We start from the raw sequence: 24,836 nt of genomic DNA, 5'->3' as shown, positions 1-24,836 counted from the left end.
TTCAATTCGTTTAAACTCGGAGGACTTGATCTACTAAAAAGAAAAGCATAAGCCCTAAAGCGAGCTACTTGAACTAGTGATGGAACTTCAACAGGTATTATGGGCCTTAAGTGGGGCAGTGGCAATAGGCATGTCAAAGTCTTCCTCACACCGGGACAAAGGCCTTTCCGTGTATAACGGACAAAAAGGAAAAAGAAGTCTCCCCTTCAAAAGGGAATTGGCAGAATAGGCTAAGCGGAAAGGCATGGTGGAAAAGGTGAAGGATTAATGGTGATAAAGGTTCGGATCAAATAAGATTTGGTTTAATTTTTTTTAAATAATACATAATGTTATGAATTTTTAAAATTCGGATTTGAATTGATCTTTTTTTTTAAATTAATATGATATAAATCAAATTTTATCGATTCAGTTTGATTTATTGATTTTTAAATTTAATTTTTTTTTAGTTTTATATATTATTTTAATAAAATTTATAATATATTTAAATAGATTTATATATAAAATAATTATTTTTATTTTATAAAAATTTAAAATATATATATATAAATTAATAAAAATATATAATTTAGTTCAACTCTCTTTTTTTTTTCAGATCTCGATTTAAAATTTAATATTCAAATTTAATATATATATTTAATATTTAAATTTAATTCAAACCAAATAAAAAAATTAATATAAATTTAATCAAATATTACAATTTTGAATCAATTTTTAATTTTTTAGAGTTTTTTCTCACCCCTAATAAAGGGTAATGTCAGGTTCCAAGTTCACATATTGTCAACATCTTTGTTACTTTTCTGCCTTCTATCTTGTAAACTATATAATCCTTGATCCTTATTGCTTCAACTTTCAGACTTGAGAAAGATGAAGGTCGTCCGCATGGGAAGAAGTTTGTGTCTTCGGTCAAGATTCCTACTGTAGAAGGTACGCAATATATCACCGGAGACGAGAAGTCCAGAGTAAAAGAAGCAGAGAACTCCGCAGCTTCCTTTATGATCCGAGCCCTTCAAGATTCCGGCTATCTGTGATTCTGATCGTCAGTTTTTGAGAATCTGTGTCATATCTCTAAAAACAAGTAAATCTAAATCTATTAATTCATATCATCGTATCATATAAAATATTATATTCGTATCGTGTTTTATACAAAAATAACATATCACAATTCATATCGATATAAAAATATAAAATATAATTTTTTTTTATTTTATTAAATTTATTCATTATTTTTCTAAAATTTTAAATTATATTATTTTTATATTCTTTATTCGTATCATTTTCATATCATATTTAAATTATCAAATTAAAATAAATCTTATTGCATGTTGTAGCTAGCATCCAACAATAAAGAAAAACATAAACATTCAATCTCCAAACATTGGTTTTAGCTTAAACGAAGTTCACCATGACACAGATGACTGCTAGGATACAAAGGTTTAGGAATGCCAACAATTTCATCTTTGATTTGATGTCTTCGCTTGTTTGTTGTATCTGGAAACACATTCATTGTAGAATCTCAACTAAACAAACTTTTTTTTTTTACTTACTTTCTTGGTGAGATGTCTCGATGATGAAGAGTGATTCTAAGTAGAAGTGTTTATAATTCGATTTTAATTGAATTAATTGATCAGATTGATTTAATTCGATTAATTAATATTGAATTAATTTTAATCAATTAATAAAAATAATTTTAGAAAAATTTTAATTTTTGATTAATTCGGTTTGAAAATTAAATTATTCGAATTAACCAAAATTTTAATTGAAATATTACATAATCTAAATATAAAATGAAAAGTGTATGAAATGGATCATTTTATTTCTAAGTTGTTAGAGTTTTTAATATAACATTTTGATATTTGAATATTTTGTTTGATAATTTTATTTAATTTATTTAAAATATGAGAAATTAAAAGTTTAAAACATAATTTATCTTAAATATATTTATTATTCAATTAATCCAAAAACTTAATAAATTCAATTCGATTAATAAAAATAAATTAATATAATTTTGTTAATTTAATTTTAAATAATTTATTTTAAAATTAATCAAATCGACTGAATAAATACTTTTAAATCATGTAGCCCTTCAAGATAGTAAATTCATAATGTCATGTTGAAATTCTAATTTTCTAAATTTGAAAATATATATATGATATTCTGAAATTCCCTCAAGGGATGATGGATGATTCTTGTATCAGTACAATTTTCAAGTTTTCATACATGCTTTTTTGTTATAACTGACGATCAACCTAACGAGTTACAACCATCCAGTGCACCAATTTGAATTTAATTTTTTCATATTTTCATGTTGAATTCTTGAAGAAGAATGAAGAAGTTTACCACTGAACCAATTAATTCATTTTTTAATTTTACAAACAAATACTATAAACAACTTTAAATCCATTTTTTTATCCCACAAAGTGGAAAAACTGCTTTTTTCTCTTAATTTTTAATCACTTCTTTTAATTTGACAATTTTTGTATCCAATTATATTTATTTTATATTAAATATATTTTAAATATAAAAATTATTATATTAATATATTAAACACGAAATATATTTTTTATTTTTACTAAATTTATATAAAATTTTTATCAAAATTTTAAATCTTATAATTATCTGTAAACTTTCTCCCCTTATAACTTTCTAAAGTTTTACTTTTCACAAAGAACATCATTGGCACTAAAACTTTTATGAGTGCTTGAATTATTTATGGTTAGGACAATATTCAGCAATCCGGCAATAAAAACATAACACGTTGTTTAGATAAAGTCACTTTCAGAAAAGAATCTCTGTACAAATATTTGTCTTTAATTTTTTTTTCTACCAAAACTTGTTAGCGTTAAAACATTGAAATTCTTCATTCCTAAGCAAATTCCCATTATTCCATCACAGTTGTACGTCACCATGAACCATCAGTTCTCTCAACTCGATGAAGGTGTCTCCTCCGACGTCGAAACGGCGTCTGCTTTCCAGATGGCGGTTGCCACGGTTCTCCTAGCTTTGCTTTTGCAACTCTTTTGGCGTTGCTGTTGCTCATGTTACTGTAATCATGTTAAAAAATATGTATCTTTTTTTTTATCGTCCTCCGCCTGTGGCATGGACCCGTCGACGATCGCCACCGTGGAGAACATCCTTAACTACACGTTCAAAAACAAAACCCTCCTCGTGGAAGCCCTGACGCACTCTTCATTCAACCCACACAAGTCGTTTGCAAGACTTGAGTTCATCGGAGACGCCGCGCTTGGCTTAGCGGTTGCTACCCATTTCTTTTGTTTGGAGCAGCCCAAGCTGACAACTGAACAGCTGACAAATCTCCGAAAAGTTATTGTAAGCAACAAGAAACTCGCGCGCATCGCGGCTGAGCATGGACTTTACTGGTTCGTCAGGAGAAAAAACATTGAAGATCTTGACTACCTGGTATTGAAAGTGTTTTTTTTTTCTTTCACTTCATCTTGCAAATATAATAATTGTAATGCAATTCTTTAATGTTTATGCTCTAAAGAAGTATTAACTGACAAAGGGTTTTGTTTTTTTTTATAAGGTTAAGGAGTATGAAGGTGCAGTGAAACAGGGAGATGATCAAACCATTAAAGATCAACATCCAGGTATTTTGGCTGACATTGTAGAGTCTCTGGCAGGTGCTGTGTATTCGGATGTCGACTTTGATCTAAAAGAACTGTGGCTGGTGCGTACTTTACTTTCTCAATACTATATATGAAATTAGAATCAAGTTTTGGGACCCAAATGGCAATGTTGATCGTCACAGCCGGGACCCAAATGAATATTGGAGGTTCATGATTTTGTCTCATGAAAAAAGCTTCACATATCTCTACATATATACTATAACGGCCGGGATTAGGGTGTTATGGCTAAAACTTAGCCTAAGTAGTGATTGTGTGGTTTAATTTGGAGTTGAGATTTAAGCAAAATTGTTTTGATATGTTGGCAGATATTTAGAGATCTATTGGGGGTGGATGAAATTGAGCTGCCAAAGGATGGAGATGATGGGTCTTCTGAGATTACTGGTGCACAAGACCAGTTGTATGGACTATGTGGCAGGAGAAGGTGGACAAAACCTTGTTACAGGCATGAACTTCTTTCACAGTTTGACATTTAAACCTATTCTTACACATTTAATCCCTTTAATGAGTTTGTTTTTTTGGTATGGAAATTGAATTCCAAAACTGAATTGCTAGAATAAAAGCTAGCTATATATGAGAGAAGTGATTCTCATGTTTGATATGTCTTATTTCTAACAGTGTAGATTTAGGAGCAAACTATAATATTTACCTTGGTAACAAGATCTAACATGTAAACCTCAGTGAAAATCTTGCTAATAATTAGGCCTGACAATTTATACATCCATGTTTGTCTATTTAATATCTATAACGTGTAAAACACAAAAATCATCGTGTCAACATATGAAACACAACACTTTTTATTTTTGTTTTTATCAATTATCCATATATGATTTTTGCTAACATTTTAGAGCGTGACAGTTAATCATTGAAGAAAATTGGAAAATTAGAGAAACTTGGTTGAAATGCTCTTACTATGATAAAGATTAATGCAATCTTTAAGAGTAATACCTTGTGATTTGCATATGTTCACCTCTTGCTTTCATTTCCCTTTTATTTATTATCAACTTTCTTCGTTTCTGTGTCTTCTGTCCTGGAAATTAAATATCGAATATTCATTTCTGCCCTTTTGTTGCTGTGACATGCAGGGAAGAGAAAGCTAGAGATCGTGATGCTTGCAAATACGTATATTCAGTTGAAATTGGAATTGGAGATCTTGTACTTACAGAAAAGGGTTATGAAAAATCTTCAAAAAAGCTTGCCAAGAACTCTGCAGCTTACCTTTTGATCTGTAACCTTCAAAAATCTCGTAGGATGTGATGCCACTTGCTGAGAGGATCATATCTATTAGATGGGTAATGTTTGTTAAATGTATTGCTGTAAGCTGTAAATCGACTTGAAAAACTTGCAATGGATTTACTATAGTGCAAGATATATATGAAGGCAGTTTTAGACAGCAAAGTCCAGATTACCTTTGAACAATAAATCTGTTAGTTTGAAATTTTGTGACATTCGCCAATGCGGTTATATGAGTTGATAAAATTCGAAGACTTTGCTTATTAGGTTGATTCGAATCCTGCTGCCAACAGTTTCCCTTGATAGGTAACCTGTAAATTCAATGTAAGTCCCGTTGGTCTCGGAATGGGAAAGCCTTCCCTCATCCTAAACTTTTATATTCCGAAAAAAAAAATGATGGTTCTTGAATCAATAAAACAGAAATTTATGCTCTTTAAACCAAAGATTAATGTTATTTTGGGTTTTCCCCTTCTACCAAAAGGGCAAATGCTCCAATTATTTCTTCAAGGGGAAAAAATGAATTTGAGATAAAATGTAAATGATGCTGGTAACTATCTGGGATTCATTTTCTCTCAACTTGCTGTGTCTTGAAGATGATCACATTCACATTCATCGATTAATGGGAGTTGGGCTTCTAAGAAGTTGCATAGCTTCAGTAAGGGTCTTTCTTCTGGTTCAATCTTGTACTCTGAAAGACCCTTACTGAAATAGTTTCTTGAACCAGAGGAAGTTGCATAGCTTCTGGTTCTTCAGTACCAGACATGATTTCCTTTGCTGGTTCTCTGAAATAGTTGGTTGCCGCCCACTCATTTGCCAGTGGCACCACTAGAACCATCACTGCACCAGTGAGATCCAACCATGACACTACAGGAGTTCACTACCTCAGCGAACTTGTCTGACACCCTGCCAAGCCTTGTTCCTCCATCATTTCCACCATTTCATTTTCATTCAGAAACCTTCTTGTTTTGCCGCGTGATATAAGCATCAGCGCTGGGTTTTGAATCTAAGACACATGCTTATTTTCAGATTATATGATTCTCTTAGGAACTGGCTGAAATCAAACATAGATAACCTCCTGGAATATCAGTTATGTTGAGGGCTAAATGGTCATGGTACTTAAGCCCTATTGCAGCCCCCGGAAAGCAGTGAACACTTCCATCTGCTTCAGGATTTATGATCTCATAACTAGGTAAGTGAGAAAGAATCCAGTTGTGCTTTTGAACCCACCAAGGCTTAAAGTCAGTTATGAACACTTCCATCTGCTTCCGGATTTATGATCTCATTGACCTCATGAAACACTTTTCCTGTGAAGCCTCTAGAAGAGAAGACCACAGTTTTGACATTGTACGTGAAAATGTAAGCTTGTGGATAGGTGTTTAAAATTGTAAGGTTAAAAATATTTTATGCTTTTATGATAGTGGGAGGATCGCATGCAAAGAGGGCTCTTTCAATACGATGTCACTGCCTGCGAAACCAAGGTCTTATGGTTAACTGAGCTGTTGGTACCATCAATTTTTTCTGTGTTTATCATTCTTTAGGTGATTCCTGGTGAATATGGTTTTATTGCCCAGCTGAATGAGGGCCGCCACCTTAAGAATAGGCCGACTGAGTTCCGTGTTGGTAAAGTCCTCCAGCCCTTTGATGGGAACAAATTCAACTTCACCAAAGTCGGGCAAGAAGAGGTGCTCTTCCAGTTTGAAGGAAGTGAAGACGGTGAAGTACAGTTCTTTCCAAATGCTCCCATTGATGTTGAGAATTCTCCAAGTGTTGTTGCCACAAATGTATGTTAGTTCTACCTAATCAAACTATAGACTAACCAGTTGAGCAAGAGTGCTAGACTCCCATAAGATTAACATTGTTTTTATGCAATTCAACAGGTTAGTCCTATTGAATATGGACATGGGCTGTTGATCCCTCGAATTCTCTAATGCTTGGCCCAGAGGATTCACAGTGAGAGCTTCTTGCTTGCACTTTATATGGCAGCTGAAGCTGGGAATCCGTGCTTCAAATTGCGTTACAACAGCTTGGGTGCATTTGCTACAATCAACCACCTGCACTTCCAGGAATTTAACCTCCCAATTTGGTACTTCATAGCTCATAAACTTTGTGCCACCATGATATCTGTTAGATATAGTTACGTACAATTTGAAAAGAGAAGGCAATTTAACTATTTCAATCACTGCAGGCTTTCTACTTGGCTGTGTGCCCTTTCCCATTGAGAAAGCTCCCACCAAGAAGATATCCACTTTGAGTGATGGAATGATCATCTCAGAGCTTTTAAAGTATCCGGTCAGAGGTCTTGTCTTTGGGGTGGTAACACTCTCCAGGACTTGTCTGACACTGTGCCTGATGCCTGCATTTGTCTTCAAGATAACAACATACCATACAATGTCCTCATCTCTGATTGTGGAAAGTGAATCTTTCTCCTTCCACAGGTAACAAACTAGAACCATAATTGACGCGTTTTTATATCTCCATGGTACTGCCAGTTCTTACCATTGAATTTGCAATTTGTCAATTGAACAAACAGTGTTATGCCGAGAAACAAGCTCTTGGGGTGAACCCAGCTGTGTGGGAAATTAGTGGTCATATGGCTTTAAAAAGGAGGAAGGACTATGACGAGACATCTGAGGAAAATGCTTGGAGCTCCTTGCAGAGGTTTCTCTCTCTGACGAGAGGTTCCACGAAACCTTATCTTTGAAGCCATTGCCAGTAGCAAAGATGGCATTGAAAACGTTTCTGGGACTTTGCTTGAGGATCCTGATACTAAAGCTCAATCTCTTGCAAAAGAGAATACCATCACCAAAAACTCCCACCGTGCAATGGTGGCCGGGACGGATGAATGCCTTGTTCTGCGGTAAGAATCGGCATTCAGTAAACAGAACCCCGTTCCTTCAGGTTCGGTTTCTATGTCAGTTTGGTATCTAGGATTGTTTTTAGAACTTCTACAGATTATGGCAATGGAAGCCTAAATAACCAAACTTGGTTTGCATTGCTGTAAGGATATTCGACTTCATGTAAACTGCTATATGATCATTGGCTTCATGATGTCTTTTATTGGATCATGTAAAATACAATGTAATGTTTGCTATTATGAGCTAACAAATGCCCATGATTATGTACTAGCAGTACATTACTGTTTGCTCTGCTGCTGGGTTCTTGGGAACCTTGGCAACAGGTTTTTTAGAACAAAAGACCCTACACACCACACAAGCAAGTTAGCAGAGATGTAAAGATCCCAGACCAAAGTAGGATCATGATATGATTTAATGGAGGAAAGATTCACTTACACTAGCATAAGTAATACATTTTTTTACCGTTGCATCAAAATTAAATTCATGACTACTTTGGATTGGATCAAAATAATATGAGATTATAACACGAACATCTATGAGATTATAAATGACATTTGTACTAATACATGGGGAAGTTGGGATCCACATCATGGACCCATGACTCCAAGCCCCCAACAATATCCTTAGCTAAATTGAAACCCTTGTTGTGGAGGTATTGCACAGCCCTTTGTGAATCATTGCCTCTTCTGCATATTACATACAGGTTAGCACCTGAACCAGTGCCCTCCTGCTCTTGCTCTTGTTTCAGTGCAGCAGAAATTTCAGACAACCTAGCCTCCAAGCTTGCAAGTGGAATGTTTAAGGACTTCGGGATAGAAACTATCCTGTAGTGGTGTTCCGGTCGCACATCAACTAAAACGTGTGCTTCCCCAGCAACAATCCTCCCTTTGTACTCCTTACTGGTTATTCTAGAATCCGGGGCAAGCAGTTTCAGCTTCGGTGGAGACTGAATGCATTAGGATGAAGGCAAGTATGATCAGTAAGAAAAAGCCCAAGTCTCAAAATTTATGACAAATAAAATACAAACTATACAGTACTTTGTCTTGCCTGTGTGAAGTAACATGAGTGAAACTAACTACAGAATAGCTATGTCAACTGAAAGCAAATTACGTAATTATGAACAAGGAGAGTAGAAAGCAAAATTACCGTTGACAATGGAGATTGAGTGAACTTTTCATAGTCAAAATCTTTGAATTGCTGTTGGTTGAATGTTGTATTTTCTCCACAAACTTCACATTGAACTGACCTACCTCTTATTTTGACCTAAGTAATACCAAATTCGTTATCAGAAAAGACTATATATCCAGTACTAGTACAAATGGCACCAAAAGAGGGAAGAATAGGCGGATCATGGACCATACAATACGAATTCGAGCTGACAACGCATCAAACAAAAGCATCCGCCCTGAAAGTGGTTCACCGACAGCACTTGCCATTTTAATGGCTTCCAGCGCTTGAAGACAGCCGATAATTCCAGGAACTAGAAGTATGTAGATCAACAAGCATTGGAAAAGAAAACATGCAAATTAATGAGGTAAAACCCACAATTATCTGACAATAGATAGAACAAAATAGAGCAGGTTTACTGCCAGGAATTAATTCAACGTAAATGAAGTTTCTTTGAACCTCCTTTTCATCATTTGCAGGAAAATTGCAGAATAATGGACTAATAGTTTAGATCTGGATTGCAAAATGGGAATAATATCTTGACATACCCACTCCTAGGACTCCACTATCCGAGCATCTTTGACAAGCAGTTGTAGGAGGTGGAGTTGGAAATAGGCATCGATAGCATGGACCTCCTTTGTAATTGTAAACAGTCAGCTACAAAATAAACCAATGTAGTTTTGCTTTGAAGCTTGAGCAAGATGTTTTAAACAATCTTAACAGATGCAAACTTATACCAATGAAATACGGAATATGAATTATATAACATACCTGCCCTTCCAATCCTAGTGCAGCGCCTGATACTAAAGGCTGTATGTAAACATGGAAGCAATTAGTAATTGAGTTGTTACACGATCAGCTGAAAAGGTTTGCTACTTGGGGATGCATTTTAGCACTACAAATATCGAATAAACTAAGGACATGGCACTGATATCTTTACCTTTCCTAACACAACACAGCAATCACTGATCATGTAACGACTAGGAGCATTGTCGGTTGCATCAATTATTATGTCATATCTAAGAAATGTCAGCAGTCATGGAAATCACACCTCACATGAATTACCTAACAAGAGAGGAAGAAAGAATGAAAGAATAACATTTCAATGTCATCAACAAGGATACCGGCTCAAAATTTCCAAAGCATTAGATGTGCGCAAAGCTTCTTTGTGTTCAACAATCTGTATAGTGGAGTTGATCCTGGAATTCAACACTATTAGATAAAAGCAAGAATAGCAAATTATGAAAGAAATTACAAGTGACTACATGTAACGTGCTTTATTCAACACTACAACTTAATCTTTAATATATTGTAACAGGGCTGGATCCCATATTGGTAACATACGCACGACAAGCAGCAGCAGCAGACTTTACTTTTGGCTGACCAATATATGCTTCAGTGTGAATGACCTGAAGTACAGCAAATCAACAACAATAAAAAAATGGTGAGTAGCAGAAGATTCATGGTCACAATTGAAGATCATACGGAGGAAATCCAAGAGACATAACACATCAGAGCACTAACATAAATGTAGATCAATCAAAAAGAGTGAAGCTCTAAGTTAATGGTTCAATAACAAAAAGTGAGTACCCATTTGCCACCTTCAATTCTAATAGATGAAAAGAATGAGAACCATAATGTTGAAGCTATAGAAAACAAAGGACTAAGAATCTTCCGGATTTACATTGACATCGAATGATTCATAACTTAGCCGGATATTGCTGATCAGGAACAACATCATTACACCATAATACCCTAAATAGCATAAAATACATAATCGGTACTCATCTAAAAAAAAAACACTTACTCAAAAGTTAAAATATAAGTGACTAAATTGAAAAATTAATAGTTAGGTGAACATTTTTAAAATACCACATAATTAAGTGACTAATAGTGTATTTTACCCTAAATAATAACACGGGTAGCTACTTTCAACTGCAAATTTTAAAACTTATACCTGCCTGTGCATATTATTAAGCTCAACCACATCATGATCGACAACTCCCAACCGACCTAGAAGTCAAAAAAAACAATAAAAACAATAAACCCCTTCTCAATCACCATGCCAAAAGAACTAAATGAAATCTCGGGTATGGCTCAAAATGCTGCATCTTATTCCTACCAACACCACAAGCTGCTAGATATAACAGAGCGGGCGAGCCCAAACCTCCAGCTCCGACAACCAATATTGAAGACTTCAAGAGATTTGATTGCGCTACAAACAACACCAAGAAACTAGATTAGTCAAAAGAAAAAACTAAATCTAGCATTCTTATATTCATGTTGAATAAAATATTGAAATCATGTATTCGTACTATATTTTACATAAAAATTACAGATCACAATTCGTGTAAATACGAAAATATAAAATAAATTTTTTTAGTTTTGTTAAATTTATATATAACTATTACTAAAATTTTAAAATATGTCACTTTCGTATACTTTTTTTATATCATATTCATGTCATATTACCGTAGCATGTTAAAGATTAGCAGGCTTTTTGAAAAACTATTCCTTGATTCAAACAGAACAGATACCTTCTCTTTGCTCCCATCAAAAAAAAAAAAAAAAAAGTGCCAATTTCTTCTCAAATAACATATTCACTTTAAGAAATTTCTCACATAATTATCAAATTTATTGACTTTTTTAAAAAAAAAAAGCTTTTTATTCAATTCAATAACGTAATTAGCGATAATCAAACATAAATTTACATAATTAAATAAAATTAACATTAAAATCCAAAAAAAGGAGCCATTTTTTTACCTTGGACTCCAAAAGAAGGGAGCAAAAGATGGCGGCTATAACGGTAAATACTATCCGCCGATAGTCCGTGTGCCATGTTGGCACCGACGGCGGTAATTGGAGGACAGGAACCATTGCAAACATCGCCGTTTTGCTGCAGCTGAGGTAATAATGACGCTGTTTCTTGGAGCTGAGCTTCGAGGACTGAAATCTTTTGTTCTATGCAGGCTTTCTCGTCCTTTAAAGCTTGGATTTCGCGGCGGATTCGTGCCACGTCATCGCCGCTGGACTCCATCCTCGAGAAGCAACAGAAGACTTTTTTCCAGAGAGAAGAGAGAAACCCTAAACAATAAGCAGCTGAGGCTTTTCAGCGTACTTCGGTTAGTTCAAACTGCTTTTGACCAGCCAAGGGTAGTTTTGTCAAATTAAAATATGAGTTTGATCATTGTAGAAACGAGGGTAAAGAGTTGGAAAGAGTTAAACTTTTATTCTGGATTCGAATTTAATTGAATTTTAAATTTTAAATTTTAAATTTTAATTTAATATGAAATAAAATTAAATTATTTGAATTTATTTTATTAAAATTATTTATTAAATAAAAAATAAATTTGATTTTCATGTTTAATTTAAATCTCAATTATATATATTTGAATTTAAATTTATATATAAATAAAATAATAATTTTTAATTAAAATATAAAAATTTAATTAAATTGATCAATTATTTGAATTAAATATTAATATGCTCAAGCTCCATTCATTTTATAAATCAAATCATTCAAATTTTTAAATTTAAATTTTATTTAAATAGAATCTAAATAATTTTCAAATTCTAATATATTGCTTACACTCATGCGTCCGACAATAAAAAGTGATTGAACTGCAGAATTAATAGGGCATCAAACACCCTAAGCCAACTAGGATCTTAATAATTAGGATTTTTCGGGCCTTTCCTGAAACGTGAATCATGATGGTGAAGCAATAAAAAAACGAGTTGAAAATTTTTTCCAGCACGTAAAAAGCTTCAATAAGCACTCATACGCCATAGATTTATACTACTTAGAAGCAAAATCCATGGTCATTTTGCAACTAATATTACTAAAAAAAGTTATTTTAGTAACACTTAATGTCGTTATAAAACGATAATTTATCGTTGTAAAAGCTTTTTTGTAACCAAAGAAATAGGCAATAGAGTTGAAATCCACTGATTGTCGATGACAGTAGGCATTCATAAAGCTTCTTTAGTGGAGTAGTTCAACAATACTTTATTTCCGTACTGCACACATGCAAATGTATGAATTAACCTTTTTTTTTATAAAAAAATAAAAAATAGATAGGCAAGATATATTATATTCAAAAATAAATATATTATTTAATTTTTTATATTAAAATAAAATATATCATACTTAATGATCAAAAATTATGTATTTAAAATAATTTTAATAAAAAATCATCAATTAAATTTATACATTTAAATAATCACGATTCACTCATGATTCAAACTCAAATAGATCATGTGACGATGTAATTTTTTATTTAAGATCATAAGATAACTAAGTTTATGTTCTTAACATGTGCCGCATGCACCTTGTTATCACAAATAAGTAATGAATAACACCCACAAACAACTAATTCTTAGCATCCAACTAGGGTATCACTGTTTTGCTAGCGATAGTCCCGCATATCTTATCTTTGTTAACTAAGGGTCTATTTAGATTTAGATGGACGGTAAATTTAATTTCAATAAGATTAAAAATAATAATAATAATAAAATTAATGATTATAACAGTAAAATTAAAATCAATAATAAAAATATATATTTTGATACAAATGAAGTAACGATGATGATATAAATTTTAATATGATAAAAAATAATCATTAAAGATATTAATTTAAAATTTATATGTAATAAAAATTTTAATTATTTAACTAAAAAAATTTTAAAAATATTTTTATGTAATTATTTATTTTAATTAATTACTCAATTGTAAATATATATTTATTATACTGAATTGACAAAATTATTTATAATTTTTGAAAAAAAAAAGAAAGATAAAATGACAAGAATATTTTGATCCTTACACCATACCTTCAAGGGCAAAAAAGAAAAAACATGGATAACAATAGCTGTGGTGGAAGAAATAATTTTTCAATGGACCTAAAAGGTCCCGTGTGACAAATTAGAGGTGTGGTGCGATAGATTCTTCCAATCTTACCTCACCATGATTTTGTTTGGATCACAAAGCTGACCTTTTGGTTTCCAACCGCACCTCGAATATGTGACTTAACTCGAATAGTTCATCCAATTCCATAAATTTTCATAACGCATTCATTCCTTTATACTTACAATTTTTATTTTTTATTTTTAGATTTCAACCTCTCATAACAAAAATGATTAGAAAATGAGAAAAATTAAAACCAATCTCAACTAAAAGAAGATCAACTTGATATTTTTCGATCCAACTCCACTCCTCAGGTCAGAATTTGCTAAAATTTTAATGAATTTATATAATTTTAAATTATGATTGAATAATTAAAATATAATGATTATAGCTCTAATTAAATAGATTATTTCTTTCAAAAACTATTAAAATTTTTTTATTATTTATGTAAATACAACTCTCACCAATTTAACTTATTTTGTGATTAACAATATTTGAAAAATTAAAATCAAGCAATAGAAATAAATGTGCCTTAGGAATAAAACAAATAAAAACTTTAAAACCATTTTGTTTGGTTGCGTAAACAAATAAAACGAGAAATTAAAATCGAAAGGAATCACTTTCCCCTCTCAACAAAAAAAAAGAAGCAAAAGACGAAAGAAAAAGGGGAAGAAAATGGCATGTAACGAGCAGTGTGCACGCTGCTGCACTCCTTGTTAGATAGCGTGTGAGTCTCGCAAGAGAGATGGATAGGTTGGGGGACAGACGGAGGCCGGTGGTGAGTTTGGCGCATCCAATAACATAAATTACGGTATAACGACAATATATAAATATAATAAAATTTAAAATTTTAATAATTATTATATATAAATTTAATCAAATTAAAAATACATTTTATATTTTTATATTAATAAAATTTATAATACTTAATTTTTATATAAAATATAATATATATTTAAATTTTAATATTTTTCATAATATAAATATACAAATTATTAAATTACACCTAATGCATCACCTTCAAGTCACCTTCTCCAATTATTTGTTCAATACATAGGCAATAAATGTAAACGTGAGTTACAGAGTTTAGATAATGTAAATATAAAAAAAAAAAATTAAAATGAGCATATCCATGTGGAACATATGTTTGTATTTGACGATCACTTCTTAATTCGAATAACAAAATAAATAAATATATATAATTTTAGTTGGTTCTTACAAAATTAAATGTTGGGATCTATCACTAAATAAAAATAATTATTTTGAGAAAGAAAGATTATATTTAAAACTTGTGCTATAAATGGCACTTAAAATCGTGACATTTTATAGTCTCAAATTTGCCCACTAAATTTTAGTAGTAAAGAAATTAAATTGGTGTAAGATGTAAAATCACACATCAATTCCTATTATACATATATCTTACGAAAACATAAAGAGAGTTTTACAAGTCACTACCACAATAAGTTTTACCCACATAAGATTCTTTGATATTTAAAATAAAATTATAAAAAAAAAATACTGTAAACCTTGATATAAAATTATAAAAAAAGGAAAAAATTAAAAAAATACTAAAATTTTTCAAATTTTTTTATTATAAAATAAAATGGTATTATTTAACAAAAAAATTAATTTGAGCAAGTAATTTATTCATATTGATAATAAAAGTTTAATATTTTAAGTAATAATGATTTTTCGACCATGCTATTCAAAATGTAAGCTCTCAAACAAAAAAACAAAGGGGGGAAATTATAAAATTTTACCCTAAGTCTCTAATTTTGGGTTAGAAAATTTATTTGTGTTAGATTTTCTTTTTAAAATGCTATCCCTATTGTTTAAAAAAATACTTCATCTACTTATATATTATCGCATAGGGGTTAAAAATTTTCTCAAATAAAATTTAATAATTAATTAAATTTTTAATATTTTATTATAATCAATTAAATTTTTAAATATTTATTGTCATTTAATTGAACATTTATATATTTATTTGCATTAATTAAATTTTTAAAAATAATTTATTAATTTTTTTAATAATGACTTAATTAATGAAAATAAATATTTAAAAAATTAATTAATTGTAAAAAATAACAAAATTTTGAATGATTACTAAATTTTAATTTAAAAATTTTTTATCTTTTTTATCTATTTTAATATATAGTTGATGCGATATTTATTATTCATTTACTTTTCGTAACCTGCAGGAAAAGCAACAATTACTGCGGGAGCAGTAGAACATGCTGTCAATGCTTTATATGGCATATTGTCTTACTTTCTTTCTATCATAAAAAAATTGTTATACCCCTATATAAAAAGAGGGAGAAGCTAATTTAAACTTGTATTCAAATGAAGGGAGGAGATTTGTATTTTTAAGATTTAATAATTTAAAATAAATAATATAATATAAAAATGAAAAGAAAAATAAAATATAAAAATAAAATAATTGAAATTTTTAATAATATTTATATATAAATTTAATAAAATTAAAAAAAAAATATTTTATATATTTATATTAATAAAAATTATAATATGTAATTTTTTATAAAATATAATAAAATATATAGATTTTAATATTTTATATGATAACAAATATATAAATTATTAGATTTAACATTTTTTTATCAATAAATTTGCAAAACATTTCTCTTCTATAATCTATGACAAATTATTGAGCAATTTTTTTGCCGTACTGTAAGGATATAAGAAGAAATTATAAATATTCACATTTAAAATATTTTTAAAACGAGGATAAAACAAAATTTAAATGAAATTTACATATTTAATTAATTAATTTATTTATGTTTGTTTATTTTAATTGATTTATGTAATTAATTTTAAAATTTTATTTAATAAATTTAAAATTTAAATTCAAATATTTACTATTTTTTATTTTTGATTTTCAAACTGTGATGAAAAATGTATGAATATTATTGAAGATTATATTGATATTATTATATTGCTAATTGAGGAAAAATAAATCCATGTACATAATTGCATTGGAAACCATATTGCAAGATGTTCTCATTAATACTCTGAAAACGAAATCTAAAAAGAAAGGGGGATTTTTTCATAAATAAAGAAAAGGCTGTAATGATGGTGACGTGGCGTGACCTTACTGGTCAACTAGTAAGCTTATCCCGACTCAGCCCACACCCCGCCATCAATGTGGGCCCACTTCCCCACCTAACAGCGCCCTTTCCACAATTCCAAGAGAAAAAAAACTATTTTTTAAATTAAAAAAAAAAGCACAGCACAGTAAAACTGCAAAAGCAAAACGGGATTTAATACGAAAAAGAAATATTACACGTGTCGTTTTGTCATTCATTGACCCCGTCTATGAGGAAAACACAGCTCTCGGGTAGCGTGCTCTCGAGTCACGAGACGCGTCAGAAGGACGGCCGAATAGATCCTCCCTCTTGTTTGTTCCCATCAACCGGTTAGGACCCACCGGGAAACCGGTGCTGCCGGTTAAACTTAAGTAAAGGATTAAAACTTGTACTGGTATTTATTTACGTACCTCTAAGTTTTCAAGTTTTTGCTCTTAATGCCAATTTGATTTTTTTTTAGTATTTTATCAACTCCAACTTTCCCCTACTTTTTATAATTTAAATTAATTTTACATAAATAAAATTAAATTCAAAATATGATAAATGATATAATATTAAAAATTATAAAAAATATATGAAAATGATATATTTAAATTTTAATAAAATAAAATTTTTATATTTTATATTTAACATGTTGATACAAATTTTTTTATCATAAACTTTGACATTTTATATGTATGAGATAAGAGATAAACGAACATAAATATACAATCATAAATTGTCAAATTTAACCAAAATCTTAGGATTTTGGTTTATTTTTATAAAGCCTTTGCCAAAAGAACAAAAAAAAGCAAACAATTAAAAGGTGCTTACTATGATATAACAAAAATATTCATGTGAACTTTTGAAAATATTATATCAACTCAAATCATGTGATTTTGGTTTATTATCCTTGTCATAGAGTTAATTATTTTCTTTATAAATGAACAAAAACGGTTTTTTGGGGGGGGGAAATACTCTTATTTTTATTTATTTTTATAAAATATAAAATTAAAAATATCAACTTAACAAAATCTTATATGGGTATGAATAGATCGATGAGATCAATAAAAAAAAATGCACTATAATCATATTGTTTCATAATATTAAACACACATTTGAAAAATGTTATTGTAACTACACATAATTTCATTAAAAAAATGATATAAGAAAATTTTAATGTGAAAATTTGAGGTTTTATTACTAAAAGACTGACATCATTGACCCTTAAGACAATAATTATTAAAACTTTAAAAAAATATTAATGTGTAAAAATGAAAATAAGGGGGTGTTATTGTAAAAACTATAAATCATCAGGGGTTAAATTGTAGTAGTTTAATGGGATAAAGGAAAGAAAGTCTATACTTAGCATTCAAGCAATAACTTATGAAAAAATTGTAATTAAACCTTGTAAACGACATTTTTTTCGTTATACATTTGAAATGTTATTAAGTTTGGACTAAACAAGATAATTTTTTTCAATTAATGTTTTCTCAAAATTAAAGTCTAATCTTTAAAAGTTAAAGTTTTGAGTTTTAATAATTAAAATGTAAGGTTAATTTCAATAATAAGCTTTAAAACCATACTCCAAGTTAATATAGAGGCAATTCTCATTTTTTTTATAAATAATTTATATGTGCAAAAAAAAATATTTTCAACGTTATTACAAGTTTTTCTATTAACTATTATATTTTTTATTTTAAAAAATTTAAAATTTAGTTCAATTAATTTATATAATTATTTTTAAGATGTGTCATTCAATAGATCCGACTGTTTAAAATTTAAATTTTAATGCTTACAAGCTTTTTACTTATTTTGAAATTATGATTTTTAATTAAAAAGTACACTTTAAAATATTTAATTTTGTGATCAAATATCCTATTTTGAAATAAAAAAAGTAGTAAGTTCATGTTGCTTCTTCTACCAATTCATTCTTTTTTTTTCTTCTACCCAATTTACTTTTCTAAGTGAAAAAAAAAAACACTATATCTTAAAGTGATTTTATTATTGCAAGAAAAACAAATTAAATAAAAGGAAACAATATATCAATTCTACTTTATATAAAAAGAATCTTTAAAGGAATCTGCGTTTACACGTGTACCATTTTTTTAATAATACTTTTGTATTTGACAGAAAAACAGCCAAGCAGAAAAGAAACTACCACTTAACAATGGACCACCCAAGCAGGTTGATAGGTGTATTTTTACCTGATTTTCAAAGCTTTTTTTTTTTTTTTTTTTTTACTTTTCATTATTATTAGTATTAAAGGTGGTTTGAATGAGAAGAAGCTTGGCATGAAAAACAAACTTTTCTTGTATGTTTTTGTTCTTCCTTTTTTCTTTTATTTTTTTCCATATGTTTTTGGCTGACTCTTTTTGCTTTTTTTTTTTTGTTTAATTGAATGTAATTTTTTTTTTTTTGGGTTATGTTGGGATGATTTTTATATTACAAGCTTCAATTTTATTTAATAGAGTTGAATTATTGAATAAGGTTTGGTTTCTGTGCTTTTTGATTTTTTTTTATTGAATAATATTCTTTTAGTGTTATGTTTTTTTATTTATAATTTGTGTAAAATATTTGTTGCGAGATTTGTATGTTGTTTTGAATATATATTTTTGAAAGATTTTATTTTTGCATGTTTTGATCTTAATGAAAATCAATCTTTAGTTTATATTTTGTTTGACATTTTTTTTTATTGAAACATAGTTCTTTTAGTGGATATTTTATGGCATTTTTTAACAATATTTTATTTAACATGTTATTTGAATCAAGTTCTAATTTTGTTTTTTATTGATCATTTCTTTCCACTAGGCCAAGGCTAGAGTTTTTGCACTTCCACTTAGCCTAGATGATCATTTTCTAGAAGTTTCATCTAATTGGATTAGTTCTACTCCTTCATTATTAACCATTTTTAAAACTCATCAACTATCTGAAAACTTATTTCTTTAACTCAATAATTCTTCAAGTTGTCTTTTTTGTAATCACAATATAAGAATAGCAAAAATATTTGCAAATGTTCAGCTCAAAAAAGGAATTTTTTTTATATATTTTCAATTAGGGATTTATTCTAGATTTTGGATAAGCTTTGTTGAAGGATAGTTTAATCTCTATAACCAAACACTTCTAGTAAATTAAAATTAGAACTTTAATTCACACTTACATAAATAGTTTATTTTTCTTCCCCTTCCAACTATATATGGTATATTATGATTTTTCTTTAAATCCCTTGCTTTTAGTAAAGGAATAGATAGCAAGGAATGCATCCAAAAGTTTATTTATTGTTTTACAAAGAAATGAAAATTTTGTAGATAGGTTAGCAAAATTTGCAAATAAGAAATACATTGATTCTTTTTTCATTTGGTAAATAGAAATACATTGATTCCTGCATAAACGATTGCTTTACCAATAACCTGTATGGGAAGCTTCAATGTGAAGAGTTATGAATCTAGCGAATGAGGTAACTCTGCATAGACGAATTACCCAAGGTAAGTTTGTATATCAAACTCTTATGCATTTAGAGTTTTAGATTCTTGCAATCTCATAGTCTTGGCACGCAATCTTTCCATGAATGCTGGATTGGCTCTAAGTCTATTCTTAACATATGAAGTGCGAGCTTCCTCCATCATTTTGTTAGCTTTATCGGCTTCTTTAATAAGAGAAAAGAGAGTTCTAAGGCAATCTTTTATGTTTTTTTCTTGGTGTTCAAACCTGGAAAGATAGAAAAGTGAATAAAAAAAAATTTAACAATCCTCAAAGAATGAGAAATGCAAAGAATAAGTCTATCAATCAAATCTGAACAAACAAACATTATTATTTAATGATTAAGGCACATTATTTGAAACCTATAAACTATTACCATGTTGAATAGTTTAGATTCCTTTTAAGACAATTTATTATGGTTCTTATTTCTTTTAAAATAATTTATTGTAATTTTGATTCATTTTAAGACAATGTCAAATTCCACATACCAAAAACATGACCAGATGTTTTGGTCTGTATTCTATTTTAACACAATCAGTTACCAGCAACATTCTCTTTCCTAAGCTCTGGTGATCCAATGTAAATATATGCAATATGAGCTATTTTTGGCCACTTCTTACCTATATTTGTCTTGCAATGCTCTTCAAGCCTCAGGTATTCTTGAATAGAAAGACATTGGAGGGTGCTCAAGCACTGAAGACTATTTGGAAATGATGTCATATTAGGACAATTTGATATCGCCAAAGATCTAAGAAATGAAATATTTGCAATCCACTCAGGCAACACATTTAAACTAAGACAATTGTGGATCTCCAGATTTTATAAAATCGTGACATGTTTAATACTTTCAAGCAGAAATGACAGCTCTAGAGAGCATAAAATGCACAAACTTCTCAACATGGAAAGTTCATGCCAGTCAGTTGGCCAAGACACTAGACTTGGACAGTACATAATTATTAAGTGTGCAAAAGAACTAAGATGTTGGAGTCCTATTGGTAATGATCCCTAAAAAATGCTACTAATACAGGTACTACTAACACATGTTCTTACCTATATTTTTTTTGCAATTTATTTGGTCATTCCTTTTAAGATAATTTATTTAATAATTAAGGCACATTATCTGAGACCTATAAACTATTATAGAAATGGAAGAAAGGGGGTTGGATCAAGTTCTTCTATTATTTGGCTGTACTACTTTCTAGTGTTATGAAGACTTCATGCTTAGTTTTGTTAACAAATTTGATTTTTTTATAAGAAGTGTAATTGAAGAAATAAGCATTGGTCTTGGTCTTTTTGGAGAACTTAGGTATAGTATGGTTTTTATGTCATTCTTTTCCCTATTTATGTTCAAATTATGAAGTTATTATTGAAACATAATTATGAAGCCATTACATGTTTTTCTTAGTGCAGGTATCTTGCTCATCCTTTTAATCATGGTAGATGAAAATTCCTCGGCATTGGTGAATTCCAATGTTATAATAAGTACATGTAGGTGTAAGTTTTTTTATTGTATGATTTAAAACTCAGTTATTTTAGTATTCTTAAGATAGTTTTGTTTACAAAATGAATGACTTAAAGATGGATGCCTGCCAAGAAAGAAAGCCTCGATAAAAAGATATAGGGCCATAGAATGTTGGTTGTTACAACAGTTTTCCATCGAGGGTGTCCTTTTTTGAAGAGAGATAGGAAGGCTTCCTATCTGATTGTGGCTATTTCTTTATGGTCTGTGTTCTTTATCTATTAATATTTTCAAAATAGATTTATATCTAACAAAGTTTCATATGAAACATGGCAGATTAATACTCTACTACTTTCATGCACTATCTCTATTTGTGCTATTACAATACATTAATTGAAAAGAATTTAAGCTATCCATTTGAATTTGATGCATTGAGCCATTGACAAGAGATTTGCAATACATAAGTGCTATGCTGAGTTAAATGTTCTTTGACAATCATATTTATGGTTATTTATTATCATTAAAAACATTTTTATTTTGTAAGAAGTTACTCATATACTAAAAAGGTAATATATGGGGTAAAGCTCCTAGTTGGAGTTGTTATTCCTTATTAGTAGCTATCAAATCATTTCAGAAATTATCAAATTATATATTGCCTTAGACCAAAGTTACTAATAAGCGAAGGTATGTATTAATTGGGAAAATGTGTTTTGCTTATAGCATCATGATTTCATAAATTCACTGTGTAATCCCCAGCTTCACATTACAAAAGATTACCAAAACTTACTTAAAGTCATTCAGAATCTAAAAAACTTGACTTTGGAATGATTTTTTTTGCAAGAATGGTACAATGGTAGATTGATTTATCACGTAGATGCTATTCTTGCAAAGGCAGTAAAGATACTGAAAAAATACCAAGTAGATGAGCAAACTTTTGTTATGTTGGTGGCTAAAATTGGTGGAATTTATTGGTGGTACCAGATTATATTACATTCGGCTGAACTTACTGTTGGTTACTACAACACTACTCTTATGGATGGTTATGATCCAGTCGTCTCAGTGTTGTCTCGCCATGGAGCTGTTTTGCATATTCCATGAGAATTTCATTTCATCTCCATTTAGTTCTTTTTTTTCTCTTTCTTGATTTTTTCTTTACCTATATGTGTTTTTGTTTGTTGGGTTTCCTTTTCTAAAAATTTTTAGCATAATGCATTATTCATTTAATGACTTAAAACATGTTGGTGCAATGTTTGGGGTAAACGATAGTTGTTCAAAAAATAAAGTGGACTGACTGACATGCAAGGTTGTGAATCTCCTAAGTGAAAATATTTATGGTTAAAATAATCACATGCGTTATATTTATTAATTTTAATTTTATTATATGTAATAAGAATGTATATATGAAAATAATGTGATTGTGATAAATGGGTGCTTCAATAATAATCTTAAACTTTCTTTATTTGCCCTTTTACATACAATCCAAATAAAAACATTAAAATGATTGTGTCTAGTCACTAGCTACCATAATTTGGTTTTTGGAATTGGAATAGGTCATGTTGACCTTTAATTCTCACTTTTGCCCACCTCATTATAGCTTGCTCTCATTATAGCTTGATCTTATCTGAAATTAAATATAACAATTTAAAATATGATATGGGTGATATAATATAAATACAATGTAAAAAAATATAAAGGTGATAGATTGAAAATTTTAATAATAATTATATATATATTTAATAAGATAAAAAATATATTTTATATTTTTATATTGATATAAATTATGATATATAATTTTTATATAAAATATTATATAAATATATAAATTTTAATATTTTATACTATACGAGCACATAAATCGTTAGATTTATCTAGAATCCTTTGTGTTTAAGGCATAATTGGTTCATAATAATAAGAATTAAACTCACCCTTTTTTTCATAAACCTAAAATCATTTTATTAATCCAATTAATAAAACCCTTAAAAAAATTAATCAAATTAACAAAAATTTTATATTATCAATTAAAACTTGATTTTTGTGAAAATTATTTCATAAGTAAAATTTTAATTATTGCAAATTAATTTGAAAAAGAAAAATTTTAAATTATTCAAAAAATAAATTCAAACAAAGCTTGAGGATACCTCTAATATTAAAAAAAAAGTACAACTTAATTGTCACAGTCCCTAATTATAATCTTTAATTTCCCTTTCCTTTAAAAATGGATTTTGGATTTGGAATAGGTCATGTTGACCTTTAATTCTCACTTTTACCCACCTTATTGTAGCTTGATCCCACCTAGGATCCCTTGTGGTTAAGGGCATAATTGCACGATAATAAGAATTAACCTCACCTTTTCTTTTCTTTTTTTTTCATAAACTTAAAATCATTTTATTAATCCAATAATAAAAAATTATATTATTAATTAAAATTTGATTTTTATAAAAATAATTTCATAAGTAAAACTTTAAATGTTATGGGTTAATTTGAAAAAGAAAATTTATATTATTCAAAAAAATTTCAAACAAAGCATGAAAACACCTCTTATATTAAAAAAAAAAAGTACAACTTAATTGTCATAGTCCCTAATTATAATCCTTAATTTCCCTTTCTTTTAAAAATGGGTTTTGGCCTTAATCTTCAATTATCATAATCCATTGACCTTAAAACCAAAAAAATTTAAAATATCATCTAATTTTAGCTCAAAATTTTAATCTACCATTTGACCCTAATAGAAAATAATTAAAAAAATCAACTAACTTAATCAACCATTGGCTAGACATCAGACAAGTGGATAGTACCATTAATCATGAGCCATGGCGCTCATGATTAATGGTAAATTTACCAATAGCAATAGGAAGAGCAAATAAATATCAACAATAGCAAAGTTTTGGATATTTAATAAATTTAAAATTTAAAATTTAAAATTTATACTTTATTTTTTTATTTTAAATTGTCATTTTTTTACAATAAAAATCAATGATTTAGAGGAGAAAAAAAGAAAATCAAGAAAAAAAGCAA

At 29.3% G+C, this 24,836-nt stretch overlaps 2 protein-coding genes and 2 pseudogenes across 3 annotated transcripts; 3 read left to right on the top strand and 1 right to left on the bottom strand.

The window, feature by feature from the left end:
* Positions 1-2,833: 2,833 nt before the first annotated feature.
* On the top strand, positions 2,834-5,129 carry LOC111287956 (ribonuclease 3-like protein 2). Its single transcript, XM_022878649.2, has 4 exons — positions 2,834-3,417; positions 3,542-3,685; positions 3,950-4,086; positions 4,727-5,129. The coding sequence occupies exons 1-4, from the start codon at positions 2,905-2,907 to the stop codon at positions 4,896-4,898; spliced, it is 966 nt and encodes a 321-aa protein (XP_022734384.2). The 5' UTR covers positions 2,834-2,904; the 3' UTR covers positions 4,899-5,129.
* A 1,035-nt stretch (positions 5,130-6,164) lies between these two features.
* On the top strand, positions 6,165-7,829 carry LOC111288829 (GDP-L-galactose phosphorylase 1-like; annotated as a pseudogene). Its single transcript, XR_016341877.1, has 5 exons — positions 6,165-6,230; positions 6,413-6,655; positions 6,752-6,965; positions 7,075-7,309; positions 7,405-7,829. The product of XR_016341877.1 is annotated as a GDP-L-galactose phosphorylase 1-like (transcript).
* A 271-nt stretch (positions 7,830-8,100) lies between these two features.
* Positions 8,101-12,085, bottom strand: CNX5 (co-factor for nitrate, reductase and xanthine dehydrogenase 5). Its single transcript, XM_022878671.2, has 11 exons — positions 11,660-12,085; positions 11,019-11,111; positions 10,854-10,909; positions 10,241-10,305; positions 10,021-10,095; positions 9,837-9,915; positions 9,668-9,706; positions 9,445-9,553; positions 9,091-9,209; positions 8,876-8,992; positions 8,101-8,675 (listed from the first exon to the last, which is right to left on the bottom strand). The coding sequence occupies exons 1-11, from the start codon at positions 11,931-11,933 to the stop codon at positions 8,289-8,291; spliced, it is 1,413 nt and encodes a 470-aa protein (XP_022734406.2). The 5' UTR covers positions 11,934-12,085; the 3' UTR covers positions 8,101-8,288.
* An 8,913-nt stretch (positions 12,086-20,998) lies between these two features.
* LOC149519118 (inactive beta-amylase 4, chloroplastic-like) lies at positions 20,999-22,919 on the top strand (annotated as a pseudogene).
* The last annotated feature ends 1,917 nt before the right edge of the window (positions 22,920-24,836 follow it).

This window comes from Durio zibethinus, chromosome 4, assembly GCF_047325235.1.
Source record: "Durio zibethinus cultivar Kanyao isolate XHJ-2024 chromosome 4, ASM4732523v1, whole genome shotgun sequence".
Classification (NCBI taxonomy): domain Eukaryota; kingdom Viridiplantae; phylum Streptophyta; class Magnoliopsida; order Malvales; family Malvaceae; genus Durio; species Durio zibethinus.
Note: the sequence above shows the minus strand (reverse complement) of the source record. Positions and strands in the feature narration are given on the sequence as shown.

Coding starts and splice junctions, on each gene's coding strand:
- CNX5 (XM_022878671.2), bottom strand. CDS start 11,933: ATGGAGTCCAGCGGCGATGACGTGGCACGAATCCGCCGCGAAATCCAA. Junction 10,096..10,240: donor GCTGCTGCTGCTTGTCGTGC/GTATGTTACCAA, acceptor GTTGAATTCCAG/GATCAACTCCACTATACAGA. Junction 8,676..8,875: donor CTCAATCTCCATTGTCAACG/GTAATTTTGCTT, acceptor TAATGCATTCAG/TCTCCACCGAAGCTGAAACT.
- LOC111287956 (XM_022878649.2), top strand. CDS start 2,905: ATGAACCATCAGTTCTCTCAACTCGATGAAGGTGTCTCCTCCGACGTC. Junction 3,418..3,541: donor TTGAAGATCTTGACTACCTG/GTATTGAAAGTG, acceptor TTTTTTTATAAG/GTTAAGGAGTATGAAGGTGC. Junction 3,686..3,949: donor ATCTAAAAGAACTGTGGCTG/GTGCGTACTTTA, acceptor ATATGTTGGCAG/ATATTTAGAGATCTATTGGG.